This window comes from Neophocaena asiaeorientalis, unplaced genomic scaffold (genome assembly GCF_003031525.2).
Source record: "Neophocaena asiaeorientalis asiaeorientalis breed wild unplaced genomic scaffold, Neophocaena_asiaeorientalis_V1.1 scaffold190, whole genome shotgun sequence".
Taxonomy (NCBI): Eukaryota; Metazoa; Chordata; class Mammalia; order Artiodactyla; family Phocoenidae; genus Neophocaena; species Neophocaena asiaeorientalis.
In genome coordinates, this window is record NW_020175017.1 from 5,993,094 (window position 1) to 6,013,758 (window position 20,665).

Sequence of the window (20,665 nt, forward strand, 5' to 3'; positions counted from 1 at the left end):
AGAGCACATGTGTATTAGAGAAGAGAAAGAGAGAGAGAGAGAAAGGAAAAAGGAAGGAAGGAAGAAAGGAAGGAAGGAAAGAAGGAAGGAGGGAGGGAGGGAGGGAGGGGGAAGGAAGGGCTAAAAGATGTTATTCAAGTTAGGGAAAATAACAAAAAAAGAAAATTCATTCCAACATGAAGAAACAGAGAGTATCTAAAATCAATGATGGATAAACATAGAAGAGTATATTTTTAATTCTTATAGATTTCTTTAAAAGACAATTTATTAGTTGAATCAAAATAAATACAAAAATATATGTCAATATATCAAAAGGATGAAGGCAAGTGAAATTTTACTGTTTTAAGATTCTTAAATTTAAACCATGTGGTGCATTATTAATATCAAGAAGATTGTGAGAAATACCATAGATTTAAAAAAAAAAACTAAAAACTGTTAAGATGTCAATCCCCCTCCACTCCAATGATCTACTGATTCAACACAATCTAATCATAATCCCACCAGGCATTTTATAGAAATTGAAAATCTGATTTTAATATTTATAGGAAAATACAAAGAATCTATAATAATAAAAACAACCTTAAAAAAGCACAAAGTTGGAGGACTTTCAATGCCTAACATCAAAATTTATAGCAATCAATGCAGTGTGGCATTGGCATAAGCATAGAAAAATAGATTATTAAAACAGAATAGTATGTCCATAAATAGATATATATGGTCAATTAATTTTCAAAAAATGACACCAAAGCCATTCAATGGGGTAAAAGTCCACCTTTCAACAAGTAGTGCTGGAACAACTGAATATTAACTTGTTCAGAAAATGATCCTGAATCTTATACTATATACAACAGTTAACTCAAAGTAAATCACTGATTAAAAACTAAAACAATAAAGCTTGTAGAGGAAAACACAGGACAATATCTTTGTGATCTTGGGGTGAGGAAACATTTCTTAGACAAGATACATTAAAATACTGATATATCAGACTTCATCAAAATTGAAAACTTCTGTCCATTAGAATATAAAATTAAAATGAATAAGCAAGAAAAGACTAGGAGAAAATATTTTTACTACATATATCTGACAACTGACTTTATCTAGAATATACAAAGAACACTTACAAATCAATAAAAAGTCAAATCACCCTATTAAAAGATAGGCAAAAGACTTGAACGGATGTTCAAAAAGGAAAACATATAAATGATTCATAAGCACATAAAAAGTGTTCAACATTATTAGTCATTGGGAGATGTGAATTAGAACCACAATGATATATATATTACTAGACACCGAATAAAATAATTATAATTAAAAATACTGACAACAATTGTTGGTGAGTATATGGATCAATCAGAACTTCCATAAATTGCTGCTGAGACTGTAAAATGATACAGCAACTTCAGTGAACAATTTGCGACCCAGCAATTGCACTTTTAGGTTTTTAACCAAGAGAATGAAAACTTACGTCCACGAAAAGACTTGTACAAGAATTCTCATAGTAGCCTTAGTCATAAGGGACAAAAATTGGACAAATACAAGTTTCCTGTTCTATCAACAGGAAAATGAATAAGAAATGTAAGTTTATACACAATGGAATACTACTTACCAACAAAAAGGAAAGAACTACTGATACAAAGAACAACACGGGGCTTCCCTGGTGGCACAGTGGTTGAGAGTCTGCCTGCCGATGCAGGGGACACGGGTTCGTGCCCTGGTCTGGGAGGGTTCAACATGCCGCGGAGCGGCTGGGCCCGTGAGCCACGGCCGCTGAGCCTGCGCATCCCGAGCCTGTGCTCCGCAAGGGGAGAGGCCGCATGAGTGAGAGGCCCAGGTACCACAAAAAAAATAAAAAATAAAAAAAAATAAAGGAGCAACATGGATGAATATCATAAATATTTTGCTGTCATTGTATAATCCACTTGTATGAAGTTCTAGAATAAGCAAAATAAATCTGTGGTTAAAAACAGAAAAGTTGTTTGGGTGCAGCAGGCATGATTGGTAGGGAAGGGAAATAAATGAGGGGACATTCTTGGGATACGGAAATGTTCTATATCTTTATAGGGATGTGGTCGTGTGGATGTATTTGTCAAAACTTGTCAAATTGGTGATTTAATATTTATGTATTTCATTTGTGTGTAAATTTTATCTGAAATAAAAACTGTAAATAAAAAGTAAACATATTAATAGAGAAAAACTCTCAATTTCTAATGATCACTAAAGCAAAATAACTCATGAAGATCTAGTAATATATTTATGATTTATAGATATATTTATTGAAAAAGTTTCCAGATAAATTATAATTTAAAAGTATATTTTATTATATATTTTCACCTACTAATAACATTATTATAATTTTTTACCACAAAGGTTAAATAATATTAACAATGAGTTAATATATAAATTTGGAATTTTTTTCAAGGGTTTCTAATACTGAAACAGGCTATTAGTAACAATGAAAACCATTACCCCCTGAATCATTGCAAAGTATCGACATTAGATATTTAAATTAATTCTAGGAGGTGGTTTGGGAATCTGATCTTTTGTGATCCCAGAGCTTAGTACTATGATAGATGAGTCAAGTAGCAATTAATCAAACAAACCTTTAGGCAAATGTACAAGCACAGACACAGAGTCATTTTCAAAAGAGTGGAGGCCTTGATGTTGAGAATACAAGTTTTATTTTAAAGTGTCCTGATACTTTGGACTAAAGACATATATTTTGTGGTGAATGATATATTCAGATACCTTTATGTTCCTCCTGCAATACTTGTGTAAGCAAGTCAAATAATTTTACTAGATATTTGGTTGCATGTAATTGTGTTTTTGAAGATAAAATTTAGCAGAAATATAATCCACCAAGATGTTAACTGAAATCTTTCCTTATGAAATCAGAGAAGTACTAAAGAAACAAAAGCACAGCAATTTGAATTTTTGTGCCCAAATGGCAGTTTATGAAACTATCAAGTAGTTTTCCAAGAATACTACTACAAAATTTGAGAATTTAAAAATGATAAATTTATAACTTACACAAAAAACTGCACAGTCTTTAGAATAAAGATGGCTTTCACGCCAAAAAGTCTACAATACAGGCTCCTCAATACTTAGAGACTCCTACTAATTATCAAACCTGTTCATGGTTTAAATTCACACTCCTTGCAATCTTGCCCAACACTGCTTCTTCTGGAAAATAAGGATGGGTTTACTATTACACAGAATAACAACATATCAAAGAAAATGGTATTGTGTACTTAATACAGTCTATTATACTTTTTAAAGCATTAGTTACAATGCTGGTGAAGACTAATTTTTAGGGAAATAATTTCAGATTTTGATATCTTAAGATGGCGAAACTATACGTAGATCTTTAGGATTGATATGCTGAAATGCATAGTCATCATTCTAACAGAATGACCCACAGGAATTAGCACAGAAAAAGAATAACAGAAATCCTACATCTACTTCAAAAAGATGAAGAAAATCTTAAGAAAAAAAAACATCAGTCCTTAACAGCAAGATGCAAGATTAGAAAAATATGTATTTCTTACCTGCACAAGAATATAAGACACAAATAAATGGGATCAACTTAGGTATATTGAGATCTCAAGCATATAAACTTTCTAGAAAAAGTAAAACTAATTAATGATGTAAAAATATCAGATTAGTGATTGCTATTGGGGAATGGTAGGGACATGGGTTAACTGGAAAGAGCATGAGGGAAAATTCTGGGGTGATAACTAATGATATGCTATGCTGAAGAATTCAGAGGCCAAAGTACTGATGCCTGCATTTAACTGAAATGCATTAAGTGAGTGAGATAAACTGACGGCTAGAGGAAAGGATGGATAACACAGAGATAATGTAATAAATCAGGCTTAGCAAAATATTAACAATAGATTCCAGGTGGTAAGTAAACAGATATTCACTGTAAAATTCTTACAACTCTGCCGTATGTCAAAAATATTTCATAAGAAAATGTTGGGGGAAAAAAGGTTGAAAGTAAGTATGGAAAAGGATATGACATTCAGATACTTAAGTAGACTTTAAGGCAAGAAGTATTATGAAAAAGATAAAAATGGACATTTCATAATGATAAATCAGTCTACTGAATAGGAAGATACAGTAATCCTAAAGATTTAAGAACCTAACAACATGGCTTCAAAATGAATAAGACAAAAGTTAACAGAATTAAAGGGAGAAAAATTCATCATAATCATTTGATACTTTAAACACCTCTCTCAGAAAGAGATACAACAAGCAAGAATAAATCTGTGAATAAAGAACCGAAAAAAAAAGATTAATCTACTTGGCGTAAATGACATATAGAGAAGAACACGATATTCGGCAACTGCAGAATACACAATATTTTAGAGTACACGGCTCATCTAACAAATAAAGCCTGTCTTGGGGTCATAGGAAAGTATCAACAAATTTCTAAGGGCTGAAATCATATAGTTTGTTTTCTTGCCACCATGGAATTAAATTCTAAATGACAGAAAGGTAACGTCAAATCTCCTAATGATTAAGTATTAAGCAAGACACTTCTAAATGCTTCATGGATCAAAGAAGAAATCACATGCAGAAAATAACAAATATTTTAAGGTATATAATAATGAAATACAACATATCAAAAACTTGTGGCATGCAGCTAAAGCAGTATACAAAGAAAAGTTAATAGTTTTCATGAAAATATCAATGGTTTGGACTCAATAATGCTAAAAGGCCAATCTTCCTCTAACTGATCTTTAGAGTACATGCAATGCCCATAAAAATACTAGCAGATTTTTCTTTTAGTGGAAAATGACAAGCTGAACAAAGGACCAAGAATCCAGAAACAGACCCATACATATACAGCCACCTGATATACTACAATTCATTGGAGGCAGGAGGAAAGGAGATGATCTTTTTAATACATGATAGTGGGTCCAGTCAACTGGTTATCCATAGGAAGAAAATGATGTACCTTGACCATATAAAACTTAATTTGGAACTGATGAAGACCTAAATGTGAAAGCCAAGATAATCAAGCTTCTAGAAGAAAGCACAGCAGAATGTGTTCATCACTCTGGGAAAGCAAGGGTTTCTTAAATAGAACACAAAATGCATTAACTATAAGGAGAAAAATAATTATAAAATTTACCTCATTAAAATTAAGAACTTTTGATGACAAAATTAGTCTTCACCAGCACTCTAACTAAGAGAATAAAAATGCAAGTCCCAAGCTATATAAGCATTTGTATCCAAATTATATAAATCAATAAGAAAAAAACAAATTTAATATTAGGCAAAAGCCTAACAGACATTTCACAAAGGATATCAAGATGGTCAATAAATATATGAAGAGGTGCTCAACATCATTAGTGATTAAGGAAATGCAAATTAAAGCCTAATGAAATACAACTATATCTCCATCAAAATGACGGAAATTAAAATAAACAATGATACCAAGTGTTAACTCTCACAACTAGAGACGCTCTGACACTGCTGGTGTAAACTGGTATAACAACTTCAGGAAAATGGCATTACCTACTAAAGCTAATAAATCTGTGACAGCTATTCTCCTGTGTGTATACCCGTATATATACCAAAAGTAGTGAATTCTTATGCCCACCAAAGGACATGTAAAGAACACCCATAGTACTGCATTCATAATAAATCAAAAATAGAAACAACCTACATTTCTAACACCTAGTTATTTTCATACAACAGAACATAACACCACAATGAAAAAGATAAACCACTGATAACTGTAACAGTACACGTCAACATACTGGCATAAATAACACTGGATGAATGAAATCAGACACAAAAGAGTACATAGCACGATTCCTTTTATATGAAGTTTAGAAACATGCACAATGACCTATTATGGTAAGTAAGTAAGAGTAGTGACTACCCTTGGAAAGGAATCCTGACTAGGAAGAGACATGAAAGAGTTCCTCTGGAGTGCTGCTTCTGGGTCCTGCTTACAAGACTATATACATTGGTCAAAGTTCATCAAATTTTTCACTTAAGATATGCATTCCTTACTGTAAATTATACATCCATTAAATTATTTTTTTAAAGAAGAAGTTTAGCTATTCATATCTATTCCTCTATCATTTTTCTTGTTTAGACCCGCATTTTCTCTTGCCTGCATTATTACAATAGGATCTCAACTATTTCTTTAGCCTTGGACGTGTATTACTCAATTCACTTTATGCAGTGCTGCCCAGAAATCTTCTTCAAGAATATACTTTCTATATTACCAGAAATCTAAAACATCTTAGGGGACCCCATTGCCTATAAAATAAAGTCTAAATTCCTTAGCAGTTTATTCCTCTAAAGTCCCCTTGAATGAAATCTCAAATAACATTTCTATGTACAATTTTTCTAGGAAGCAATTCGAAAATATATACTTATTTAAAATGTTTATATTCTTTGATCTAGTATTTCCACTTCTAGGAATTCTCCCTAAGGAAATAAACATGGATGTACATAAAAATTTAGCTACAAAAACGTTCCCACTACCAAAAGAAAAGAAAAAAACATAAACACCCTCCCAAATAGCACGAGTTCAAGAAATCTCAATATATCCATTTATAAAAATATAAGAATACCTGACAAAATATAAAATCAAAGTGAAAAATCAGGTTATCAAGTAGTATATATGATATAATATGCATTGAAAAAAAGACAAAGGATCTGTATATGATTGTTTTCCCTTCTTGCTTATCTGTACTTTTCCGAAGTTATAGTTTCAAAAAGTTGTAAAAAGTTTATAAGAAGAAAAAAGAAAAGTTACCAGAATGGATCAAATAACAACAATATATTTCAGCAAGATGGACTGGAAAAAAACGCACAGGCTAATAACTGTATGATAGACAGGAAAGACAGGGGAAAAAATTAATAAAAATTTATAGTCACTATAATAAAGAATGTTGAACACATTTCCTACTTTTCTTGAAAAATGAAACTCTAAATGTTATGATTTATTTTCTTTTCAAGTATGAGTTTTTTGTCAAACTTCTAATAACTTAACAAATCATTATTTTGCATCTATTAGGTGCTAGCTACTATGTGAACTACAAAGGATACAAAGTGAAGGCAACACTAACAATGGAGAGATTTAGAAACTTGGTTATGTTTCCCTCTGCTAAGGTTACCTTTGATCGTTACATCACTGGCCAAGACTCCGGGTTTACTTGGAGAGATCTGTTATTTTTATGTTCATTTACACACAAACCAAGACAACTACAGGCATCCTGGGGGTATTCACGGAGGATTGGTTCTAGGAGTTCCTGAGTATACCAAACCCCACAAATGCTCAAGTCCCTTATATAAAATGACGTAGTACAATGACTACAGCTGACCCTTGAAAAACACCAGTTTGAACTACACATGTCCATGTGGATTTTTTTTTCAGTTAGTATACAGTTGGCCCTCCATATTTGGGATTTCCCCACCTATGGATTCAAAACCTACAGATACAGAGGGCTGACTATATTTAAAACTATTGCCTCTTTATAAATCTCCACCACCATCCACTGACCTATCACACTGAGAAACTAAATAAACCTAACATTTTCATTAAGAAAAGGATGGCCACCCCACTTCCTAAATTTATCAACTTGCCAACGTATGTATCCATCCAAGTTCTTGGTATTCCTCTGTTAACAACGAACATAGTTTCACTGTCCCTAGTAAAAGACAACTCTTCCACTTATGTTCTAGATCCTATCCCCTCTCAATTTACTTATCTACTCCAGGACTTTGCTACTGCAATACTCTCTTCTCTCCCTTAAAATCACCTTTCCTTCTTTTCTGGTTCACTTCCATCAACACAACATCATGCCTTAGAATCTCCCATTAAAAAAGAAAGAAAACTCACCAACGACTCACCCTAACCCTAACCATAAGCCCCCTCTCCATCTATTGCCAATTTCTCTATCTCCATTACAGGGGGATAAAAGTTGTATACATTCACTCGGTTCAGTTCCTCACCCTCCATTCTGTCCTCTACTCCAATGTGGCCTCTGTCCTGGACAAAACCCTTGTCAAGGCTCTCAACATCTCCCATGTGATCAAATATAAAAACGATTCCATCTTCACCTTGCTTGACCTCTCAACACCATTCAAGGGAACTAATCATTCTCATTTTTTGCAAACACTTCCTTTTCTTGCCTTTTCTGACACCATAGTCTCTTCAGTTTCCTTCTACCTCATTTGCTATCATTCCTAGTCTCCCCTGTGCGCTCCTTCTACTTTGGCCAACTGCTAAATTATTGACAGACCACAGGGCTTGATCCTAAGCCCTTTCTTTCTCAATTATCTTTCCCTGGTTTGATCTAGACCCACAGCTTTAACTATCTATATGCTGATGACTGCAATAGCCAAGTGCCTGCTCAACACTTCCATATGGATTTTTAAGAATCATCTCAAATATACCACATCCAGAGAAAATGTAAATTCCCTTCCGAAATACATTCATATTCCCCCCAAAACTTGCCCATCACAAAAATGGAAGTGAATATCTATACACTGTTCAAGCCCAAAATAGACTCAGCCTAATTCTTCCAGCTCCCTTATGCCCCAAAGCAATCTGTCTTCAAGGTCTACTCACTATACTATTGAAATATTTCCCAAATCTGTCTACTTCTCTAAATCTACAATTGCCCCAGAGCTACCATCAGTTTCATCTTTGACTTGGACTATTGCAACAGCCTTTCTCCCTCAATATCTTCTGCATTTATACACAATTTTTAGCCCTTACCATGGCATACAAGACCTTACAAATTTGTCTGCTGCCTACCTCTTCTACCTCGTCACTTGCTGCTATCTTCCTTGCTCACTGCACTTCAACCATATTTAAGCTTGGAGTATTTACATCAGAGCCTTAAACACACTAAGCTTGTTCCCTCTCACAGGGCATTGTTGATGTATTCTTTTCTGATGGAATGCTCTCTTCACAGATTTTGCATGGCTGGATCCTTCTCCTCTTTCAAGTCTCAATTCAACTATTCACCAAAATTCAACAATTAAACAAAGGGACTGCCTTGATCACCCTATTTAAAGTGACAATCCTCCTACCAATTGCAGTCACTCTCCATTACCTTTTTATTTTTATTACATCCCTAACTGAAAATACTTTATTCATTTATTTGTTCACTATCTATATTTCCATACTAAAATGTAAGTTGCATAAGAGTAAGAGCCTTCTATATTTGGATCATTGCTGAATTCCCCAACACAGACATATAACAGGTCCTTAATAAAATGTGGATGAATGAATAATATTTCACTAACTTCTTTTAGTTCAATGTATCTTGAAATAGATCTAAAACAGCTAAGCTCATCAGTTCATTAATTCAACAAGCCTATATTTTGTGCCTACACTGTCCTAAGGACTAATAGACACAGATAAAGAACAGTTCTTACCTTCATGCTAGGTGGGAAGACAGGCCTAAAGTCAGTTAACTGTACTGCAGTGTGACAAGTACTATAATAGGATGTAAAGTAAAATGTGGGCAAAAAGATGTTATCTATCAATATTGCTTCATGTGAGAGAACTTTATTGAAGAGATGATATTTAAATTAGCTTTAAAGTAGTAGGTAGACAGGCAAGTAACAAGTGGATAGAAGCATGTGTCAGTGAGAGGGGAAAACATGCTTAAAGGTAGAAAGAGTTATAAAGCAACAGACCAACTGTACTTTTTGTACATTGTTCAGCTGTCTTCCTAGAATTTTCTTCATTGTATTATTGGACTGGATTCATGTCTTCCTCTTATTTGGTTTATCTTTCATTTTATTGCGCTTAGTGCATGGTATAGCTTGTGGCTATAGAGAAGGAGAAAACTGACTAGTGAAATGGTTAGCTGAATTTCTTTAATTAACCTGATGATTACCCCTTGGTCCTCCCTGCTTTTTGTATTTGTCAACTCTGGACCTGAAAGATCTCAGGATCTATAGTTTTCATTATAGCATTTGACAAAAATGAATTAACTATCAAAAAAAGATGTACTAATTATATTATCGTTAAAAGGGGCACATAAATGTTTTAAAAATATTTTCAACGACAAACACAATTAAGAAAAGTGTACAAATTAAAAGGGTTAAGATGGAATTTGGAGTGACTTATTTCCAGAAAATAGTGGTGAGTTAAGATTCTCTGCATGGTGTTCAGGTAATAGAAATTTATGATTAATCATTCAGCCTTGATAGACCAAGAAGGGAAAATTAACAACTACAAGACAACAGAAAAAAGGAAACTCAGGGAAGGGGTTGAAGTATGCTGAGATGCTTAGCCTGGAGAAAGAGAAAATAGTGCTAATTAAGGTGAAATTTCTGTGGTATTCTTTCCAAAAACCCAAAATCTCACTCTAATCATAAGAAAATGGTATAGTTCCGGCTTGAGTCCGAAGGCCTGAGAACCAGGAGAGCCAATGATGTAAGATTCAGATGTTAATCTCATACAGAAACACCCTCACGGACATACCCCGAAATAACATTTTACCAAATATCTGGACACCCTGTGGTCCAGTCAAGTTTTCACATAATTATCATACTATTCCTTGGGGTTCTGGCTAAATTAGGCTAGTTCTAGGCTAGTTTCGATTTCCAAGGACATGCATAGATGGTCAGAGCCTGGCAACACGAGGCTTTGGGCCTCGCTGCTACTTGTAGTCGGTAGGATAATATTATAGAGATTTTCAGTTATTGGACCTCAGCTGGTACCTGATGCAGTAGGTGAAGGGCCTAGCCTCTGAGCACTGAGTAAGTTAGGCATGGGAATGGAGGTTGGGATGTGGACTTTTGCCAAAAGGGCCAGGGGGATTGGTATATAAAATATATCCAAAACACGAAAGCAAAGGCCTTGTAATAAAGACTTGGAATATAGCAGGGATAAAGGAAGAAAGTGGTAAGTTCTCTATGTACATGGGTGTTTTAGTTAACTTAACATAATAGATGATTTCTAAAAAAATCAAGTGTTTGAGTTTATAATTGTTTCAAGCACAGAAAAATAGTTTTGGCTATCTCTTCAACAATATATTGAATGATCCAAGATTGAATATACTTGGGAGGGCACAAAATGCTAAAAACAGCTGCCCACTTTAAAAGTTTAAATTGAACTTTTCCCAATTTTAATCTGAAGATAAATGTCAGATTTCCACATTGGGATAGGATAGAATCATTTGTGGCATAACAATTCTCCAGCCAAGAACAAGGAAAGCCAGATTAAATTTTTTAAAAATATCTGTTTAAGACATCAGAAGGTTGCTGCTGCAGCAATAACTTGAGCAGCTGGGATTCTGAAGAGGGGTTAACTGGAGACAGGTGATTTGAAGATCTGAAGTCATTGTTTTCCCCCTGAGTTTTAAAGGTTCGGAGAATGGGCAAGAGGCTGAGAAATCCGGCTTTGACTATACAGAGGGCTCCTGCTGGAGGACAGAGAAATCATCTAAGCTTCTGGCAGTTATGCAGGGCTGAAGTGACAAAATTGGAGATTTGAGACTTGGTTCCATCTCAAATCGTTTGCTAACTCTCAAAACTGTATAGGGCTTAAAGTTAAAAAGCTAAGCCTTAGGGCTTCCCTGGTGGCGCAGTGGTTGAAAGTCCGCCTGCCGATGCAGGGGACGCGGGTTCGTGCCCCGGTCCGGGAGGATCCCACATGCTGCGGAGCGGCTGGGCCCGAGAACCATGGCTGCTGAGCCTGCGCTCCGCGGTGGGAGAGGCCGCAGCAGTGAGAGACCCGAGTACAGCAAAAAAAAAAAAAAAGCTAAGCCTTAAGCCCTGTGAAAAGAATAATGGAGTTTCCCATAGTCTTACAATGCAAAAGAGACAAACACTGGAATAGAGGATTCTCCAGGAGTAGAGCCCTAGTGAATACTCTGCTCTCAGTGAACCACAAGCTGACCAAGACTTACCAAAACTTTCACCCAGCCTCCATGGGATATAGTAAAGAATTTCACACAGTGATAGAAATGAACTAATAAGGAAACATTTTATGAAGTAAGAGAGAAAAGGGACAATTGGTTAAGTGATAACCTTAAGCAGGCAAGGAAAGATGTAAACTAGTGTGAAACAGAGAAGTTGTCCTTAAACAGAAGCATGTAAAAAAGAAAGTAGAAAAGGCAGAGTATATGGGTGCAAATGCAAGTAGGCTGGTGAATGAAATGGTGGGGACAAGCAGAAATTCTTTTTTCTATTGGGAGGCAGACGTTGGATGCTTGAGGAGAAAGGAGAAAGATAAAATAGTCCTCCAGAGGGGGAGAGTGAGTGGAAGGTTGCCAGGCAACACCAAGGGTCTATTTGAAGACGGTGGTCATGAACTCAAGGTAAGTTCAGTCAGCAAATTTGTGTGATAGTCTCCTGCCATATAAAGCTGTGAAGGTGTAGAACAGGCAGAAAGTTAAATTTATAAAACTTAGGTTTTGCTAGGTGAGCAGGATAAAGGAAGAGAGGGCCAAAACAACTGAGGTTATATTACATGCAAGTTGGTGATAATTATGGTGAGCCACGGAATCCAAACTAGATGAAGAGGGAAGTGAGGACATGAGGGGATTAAGGGATAGGAAAAGAGGTGGTAAGATCAATATAATCAGGTGCCAGGAGAGTTGACAATTTGCAAGAGTTAGAGTTCTAGAGTGAGCTGGAAAGATAACAAATGGTGGTCATCAAGCGGGATGCTTGAAATTGAGACTGATAATGACCAAGAACAGGGTATGACCATAGGGTGGATGGCAGAAAGAGTACAGCGTACGTGGATTATGGGAGGAGAGAGATTCAAAGAGATGAGAGGGATATTGAAAGTATCACCTACATAGATATTTAAATCACCAAGAACTGTGACAGGAGTAGGCTGAAGAAAGAGACAGTGAAATAGATCCTAAAATCTTTAAGAAATGAGGGAAGCGACACGGGAATGTGTACACGACTGCAACAGGAGCGTGTGATGGGTGATACAATCTGATACATGGGCCTCAAAGCTGGAGGTGTTTAGAGAGAATAAAGGAACAATGATCTAAAAACACTAATGAGGAACAAGCCTCCAAGCCCAGTGGTCCAACTGCTGGGCGAGGGAATACATTCACATTTGAGAGGACTGCAGTGGAAGCGGTATCCTCAGGGCGGTAATCAGGTTTCAGTTACAGCAGGAAGGTATAAGTAATGTTCAGAAAGGAATACCCTAATAATTTGATTCCTTTATCAATGTTTACTAAAAGGCACTGAATTAGGCACTAGGAATAAAACAGTAATAAAGACAATGTCAGCCCTCACAAAACTGTGACTCAAGTAAGAAGTCTCATATAAAAGTGATTACTTTAAAGAATATAACTAAAATTTTATAACAAGCTAACAGTTTTATTAGAATGCATATACTTGAAGAATGATGTAACAAAATATGTGATTATTTTAATATAGCTAATCATTGTGGTATTAATTATAATCTAAAAACTAATTCGAATTAAGAATATGTGGGGAAAAGTCATTTTTTAATGTAAAGAAAGAGGGGAAAATGTTAAGTGTATGCTTTTTACAGATATTGTACATGCAGTTACCTGAGACAAAGCAGCATCCCGTTCTTCAATCACTGCATTCATTTCTTCTGCCGTTATTCTCTTTTTACATTCCTTGGTCTTGTAGATTCTATCCACAATTATAGCTCCATTCTTCTGAATAGCTATCCCCGTGTCTGCATTGTTTATTCTGTTCAGTAATTCCTGTAATGTCTACCAACACCATTATATGTTAGTCAGACATGAAGTTTTAATATATTTTATTTAATATAGGGTTTTAATTAATAGGCACATGTGAATTGTAAATTGACTGAGTGAAGTTATTGAATTTTCATATTGCAGCAAAGATGTACATTATTAGTGTGTCAATTCTTCTTTTTCCCACATCTTAGTTCTTGAAACCCACTCAATTGAACTTAAGCCTCTAAGATATAAGACTGACATCAAGAAATCTCCTCAGAGAATGGCTTACCATGTCATTTTCTTCAGGGTTAATATTTTCTAGCCTAGAAAAAAGGGACACAGAAAGCCTGATCAGTAGCATTTCCTTAGTGCAGCAAAATGAGTTCACTTTTTAAATCTTTAGAACCTCAAGTAATTTCATTCGACTAGTCTTTAGAGTCAACCATGACATTGAACATATTAAAGTGCCACCTGCTCGACTCCATCTTTCAATAATGCTCCATATCTTCTGCACTGACTTCAGACTGTTAAGTTATTAATGTTTACTGCTATATATGACTACAAGGATCAATTGTTCATATGTGCTTAGATGAAGAAAGTTCCCCAGTGATAGAAGTACTCATTCTCATCATTATATTTATTTCTAGACTTTCAATTCTTACCAGAAACTGTATTTCCTATCCTTTTTGGACATTATCACAAATAAAACAAAGCAAGTATTTTTATTACAAAGTTTAACTATGTTCCCTCAAAAGCAATGACAAATAACTACCACTAAATTTGACCTGAAAATCTCCTGGTGCTACCTATTTGTTGAAACAAATACGCTATATAGAAAGGCTGACCAAAATTGGTCACATTTTTAAATGACTAATGTTATTTTCTTTTTTGCATAAAACAGAATTATTCAATTTAAAGGCAAAAAAAGTAAACTGGATCTCTTCATAAATGGACTTTTTGTCTTTTAAGAGTCATAGTGTTTATGTTTGTTGATGTTGGTAAATTGAAATGCAGTTAAAGTAAAGAAAGAAGTTCTAAATGACATATTTAGAAAATGTATATAATATAATTTAGGCAGTCATTAAATTGGGTAGATTAAATGAAAACCTGTAATGGGTACCAGTGAAATGATGAAGATTCTAGAAATGATTTCAATTATTTAAAAATTGTACTTAAAAGCTTAGATATCCAAATTCGTGTTTCAAGTTTTCCCCCTCCATTTCTGTGCTCCTGTGATTTAACATTTACCACAAAAAAAGGATACTAGGAAAAGATTACAGAAGACACTTAACAAATTTGTTACAAAATTGTTCCAAACTCCACAGTTCAATCAAACTGCTATAATCATGGAGAGAAAGTATAGATTTTAGAACATTGCATTTGCACAGGAAAATATATGAACATATATCAAAAAAACTATTTCTACCCATATTTAAATGGTGTAAGTCAACAGGTAGGTGTAGTAATTTTGAATTATATATATTTAATGTTTATCTCAAACTACTAATGTCCCCTTGGATTCACATTCCAATAAGGGCAAATATGTACTCTTATCTTTTTCTCCCAAAATAAATCAAGTTTTCAAATATCCTGCTTCATAAAAGCTTAGTCTACAAAAACTATGAGGATAATCACTTTTTTTTTTTTTTTTTTTTTTTTTGCGGTACGCGGGCCTCTCACCGCTGTGGCCTCTCCCGTTGCGGAGCACAGGCTCCAGATGCGCAGGCTTAGCGGCCGTGGCTCACGGGCCCAGCCGCTCCGCGGCATGTGGGATCTTCCCGGACTGGGGCACGAACCCGTGTCCCCTGCATCGGCAGGCAGACTCTCAACTACTGCGCCACCAGGGAAGCCCATCACTTCCTTTTTATTCAATTAAAAAACAAAGTGGAAAAATATAAGATAAAATTCTTCCACTTATTTATGATCATGTAAAAGTATTTGAAGAACATGAGTGGCATTTAACCATCAGTTATTGGTTGGCTAAATATGATTTTTAGGGAAGCCATATGTGGTAAGGAATATTTACCTTAATGTTGTTCTTTTTAGATGAAATCAAACTAAGGTCAATTAATGGCAGTTTCCAAAGAAGTTTCAATATTTATAAACTTCACAATTTATGAAACTTGATCATTTAAAATGTAAAAAGCTACATGGAAATTAAGCATTTAGATTCACAGATTACTGGGAACTTAAAAAAAAATTAGTTCTCAATATTATGCAACTCTCTTTTTTTGTTTCAAAGAGTTACATATGATCAAAAAGAAAATAACAGTGTAGGTCGGTTAAGTAATTCATATATTCCAAATAATCAACATAACAAAAAGTGCATGAAATTCCTATGTAATATTTATATGTTTTCTTCAGGCAATGCAAAATGAAGAACTATTACTTTAAGGAAAAGCAAATGAAGAGTTTAAATGTTTTAAATTCACAGCTTTCAATAGGAAATGGTTAAGATAACTGTATTTAGTCTAATATTAAATTCCCTGCTAACAACCAAAATTAAAAAAAAATTAAAATCAAATTTTCTTATCAGATGTTATATACTAGATCCTCGGCACATAAATTTAGCATTCTGACTATAAATAACTTATGTGGGGGCTTCCCTGGTGGCGCAGTGGTTGACAGTCCGCCTGCCAATGCAGGGGACACGGGTTCGTGCCCTGGTCTGGGAAGATCCCACATGCCGCGGAGCGGCTGGGCCCGTGAGCCATGGCCGTTGAGCCTGCGCGTCCGGAGCCTGTGCTCCACAACAGGAGAGGCCACAACAGTGAGGGGCCCGTGTACCACAAATAATAAAAATAAAAATAACTTATGCGATTGCCCTTAAAAGTACATGATATATAGTGATTTATCATTTTCTGATAAATGAATGTGAATCATGTTTTGGTGAGTGAGTGTGTCAGGTATGACATGCAGGGCATGAGTGAGCCACATCAACCACTTGGCATGTGAATCTCTATTTTGCTTTATTATTAGCCTTTATAATTGATATAAATATAGTGATAAATGGTCACTAAGAGGAAAATAAAACTTAAAACCTTTTATTATACAGCAGGTTCTTATTTGCTGTACACCTGCAACTAACACAGCATTGTACATCAACTATACTCCAATAAAAATTTAAAAAAATAATAAAAATGCCTATTTAAAAAAAATAAGAGGGACTTCCCTGGTGGCACAGTGGTTAAGAATCCACGCAAGGGACACGGGTTCGAGCCCTGGTCCGTGACAATCCCACATGCCGTGGAGCAACTAAGCCCGTGTGCCACAACGACTGAGCCTGTGCTCTAGAGCCCGTGAGCCACAACTACTGAAGTGCACGTGCCTAGAGCCTGTGCTCGGCAACAAGAGAAGCCACCGCAATGAGAAGCCCTCACACCGCAACAAGAGTAGCCCCCGCTTGCTCGCCACAACTAGAGAAAGCCTCGTTGCTGCGAGGACCCAACACAACCAAAAATAAAATAAATAATTAAAAAGAAAAACTCTTAAAAACTCTCGTACCTACTAAAGTCTGCCTTTGTAGTGCAAACTCATTCATAGACAATATGTAAATGAACAGGTATGGTTGTGTTCAAATTTGCATTTCTTTAAAAGTTTCAGGAAGTATTTGTCACAGATATCAAAGATCAACTACATAGTAATTTAGTCTCAATTAGATTATATAGAGTAGGGATGAGCAAACTTTTTTTGTAAAGCGTCAGATAATATTTTAGGCTTTACCATATGTTCTCTGTTGCAGCTACTAAATTCTGCCTTTGAAGAAGAAAATCTATTCATAGACACTATGTAAATGAACAGGTGTGGTTGTATTCAAATAAAACTTTATTTACAAAACAAGTGGAAGGCTGGATTTGCACCATAGGTCCTTACTTTGCTGATCCCTGATACAGAGTATTGAAAAATGAGATCAGATCTTTGATGTTAATACACTGTAAGTGCCAATTCAGTATATTTGACACATTTTTCTGAGGTGGGTCATTTAATATCTAGTTAAAGATAAAAAATCAACAATAGTGGCTTCCAGAAAATTAAATTCAGTCCTACAATAAGGACATTACTTACTATATCACTTAAGAAAACAAAAATTAGACAAACAACTTACCTTTAAGAAAAAGGAAGCAATTTGAAACAGTTATATAAGACACATAATTTTCTATGTAAAATGACTCTTTAGGTTTAAGGTTTACTAGCAGCATGTACAACACATAGTTTTACTAGCTTAATAAAGACAAAGTAATAGTTGGTATTATATGACATACAGCCAACAAACTATACATTATGTATCATTAATATGAAGTTTACAATTAAACAAAAGAATTTCAACCTTTCATAATCTTTAAATTATGCCTACAACAGTCTAACTAGACAGTCATGATAATCAGTAAGAATATTGCTGAAGTAAATGTCCATAGGTTCAAGTTTCAATTGATTTCCTATACCATGCAAATTCTGACTGACAACCTTGCACTCTAAGTGAAAAGACTCATGCATGAAATGTCACATATCTTGATTTATTCCTAAATCAGTCAATATCACATCTTTCCTTTCTGAACCTATAGTCCTGTACCTTGTTCAATGGGAAGAAGCAAAACTTTGACCCCCAAATGATACAAAGAACTAGTGATCAGCTTATCAAAAATTTCTAAATTGTTTTCTTTCTCTAAGTCTCCTTTCTTACACAGTGCCACCTTTAATATAAAAAATATACCAATAATAACAGATTGAAAAATAGATACCATGGTCTCAAAAGTTGGAATGTACCTATGCAAACATGTCTATATTGGCATGCATATGTAAGTCATTTTAACCTGAATCCTTTTTACTTTTTCCTGGTTTTGGATAAAAGCAAAAGAGACAAAGAAAAAAGCATTAAAAATTCAAGAGGTAAGGGAAAGCAGAGAAGCAGCAGAATAATAAGACAAGACAAACATTATACAGAAAGATGAAAAGTAGATCGGAAGTGGAAAAGATGATGAGAGAAAAAAGAAGGAAGGAATTTCCAGATTATAGGAAGCAAGAAGTAAGGAATTGAAACAAAAAGATGTGAAATAATTTATACAATTTCATCTTATACTCAATGCCTCTAAATATGCCTTTCAGTCAAGCAAAGCTCAGTTATAAATTGGTTCTATCTTAACAAAGATTTAGTCTAAAATGCACTATTGAAGTTCAGAGCCTATAGACTTCAACTGAGTAGAAAAGAACCTCCACAGTGCCATTTAAAACTGTACTGACATGCTATTTGTTGCTGTTGTTGTTCTTGCTTCTTCTGTATGATTTTTCCTGATCCACTCACCTGAACCCCTAGACTGTAATAAAGCTGTCTATAAACTTTTCTTAGGAACCAATAATTCTTCATATCACTTGATACTATTTTGAGTATTTATGTAATTATTCATATTTACTTAATGCTGATCTTCTTAACTAAATTGAAACCGTAATGCTGTGTTCCTGCAACCAGCACTGTACTTGACAGATAATAAATATTCAATAAATATTTATTGAATGGACTAATTAACTAAAAGATAAGTCTTGGGACTGTTTTCCTTTTCTCCATTCCCCATTCCTCCCTCAATAGGAATGCTACCAAGAACAAAATGAAAAAGTCTTGCCTCAAGGAACCCTAATTTTCATGTATTGTAATAAAAACTATAACAAAACATATGTACAGATTAAAGTAAATAGACAATGGAAGATTTAAAAGTTTAGGGAAGAAGGACAGGCTCAATTTAGATCCATCACTTAAAGAGACAGAATGAACAAAACTAAGAGACCAATTTAATAGGAGTTCTGAGGAAGAAGTTTTTGTTTGGATATGTGGGCAGGTGGTTATGCTGTTGATAGGTACAGGGAATTAAGGAGGATCAGGTTTTAAAAATAAATTAATAATTCCATTTTGGATATGCTAAGGTTGAGATGCCTGTATAGCTCTGAGGTAGATAAGTCCTACAATGTGTAAGTGACTGACTATGACTCTTTGGGCAAGTAGTCAACCACTCTAAGTTTTTTCACCTATAAAGCCTGAATATCACTCAATGAGTTGTGACATTGTATAAAAAACTGATATGTTATCTTTTGGGGGTGAATTTTATTTCTAAAAACAGTAAAAACTGGGCTTCCCTGGTGACGCAGTGGTTGACAGTCCGCCTGCCGATGCAAGGGACACGGGTTCGTGCCCCGGTCTGGGAAGATCCCACATGCCACGGAGCAGCTGGGCCTGTGAGCCATGGCTGCTGAGCCTGCGCGTCCGGAGCCTGTGCTCTGCAACGGAAGAGGCCACAACAGTGAGAGGCCCATGTACCGCAAAAAAAAAAAACAGTAAAAACTATTTAGAAGCAAATTTTATGAATAAAATTGGTGATCAATCTACATAAAAGATTTATGGTCATAAATTACATGCTAAGTATAGTACTGTGCAGCAGTTGACAAATTGAAGGCAATAGTACTTGCAAATCCCTAAAGAAAAGTTCTGAAGTTTTTAATAGCTGCATTACTGAAAAAAAGGTATCTATTTTGAAGAGTATGTTTAAACACATCGGGTCCCAGCAACTGTTTTGTAGATAAAAACAAACTGATTCTTAAAGGTATGTGGAAAGGCAAACGTACCAGAATAGTCAAAATAATTCTACAATAAAAGAGCAAAGTTTAGAGGGATGACATTATCCTGTTTCAAGACGTAACATAAAGATTTAGTAATCAAGAATGTGTGGTATTGGCAAAGGGATAGAAACACAGATCAATGGACAGACAAGTAAGTCCTGAAATTAATGCACATGAATAGTCAAATAACTTTTGGCAAAGGTGCAAAGGAAATTAGTGGAGAAATGATACCATTTTCAACAATGGTACTAGAATAAATGTCCACAGGCAAAAAAAAAAAAAAAAAAAGACCATTTACATGTACCATGTATCACTTTACACAAAAATCAACTCAAAACAGATTGTAGGCTTAAATGTAAAACACAAAATTTATAACTCATAGAAGA

General features: G+C 35.0%; 1 protein-coding gene across 1 annotated transcript in view; it reads right to left on the reverse strand.

Moving 5' to 3' along the window:
• MIPOL1 (mirror-image polydactyly 1) overlaps positions 1-20,665 on the reverse strand; it is a 306,365-nt gene that overhangs the window by 183,365 nt on the left and 102,335 nt on the right. Inside the window, 2 exon segments of the mRNA XM_024762065.1 lie at positions 13,536-13,706; positions 13,966-13,999. Of these exon segments, the coding sequence (XP_024617833.1) occupies positions 13,536-13,706; positions 13,966-13,999 (205 nt within the window).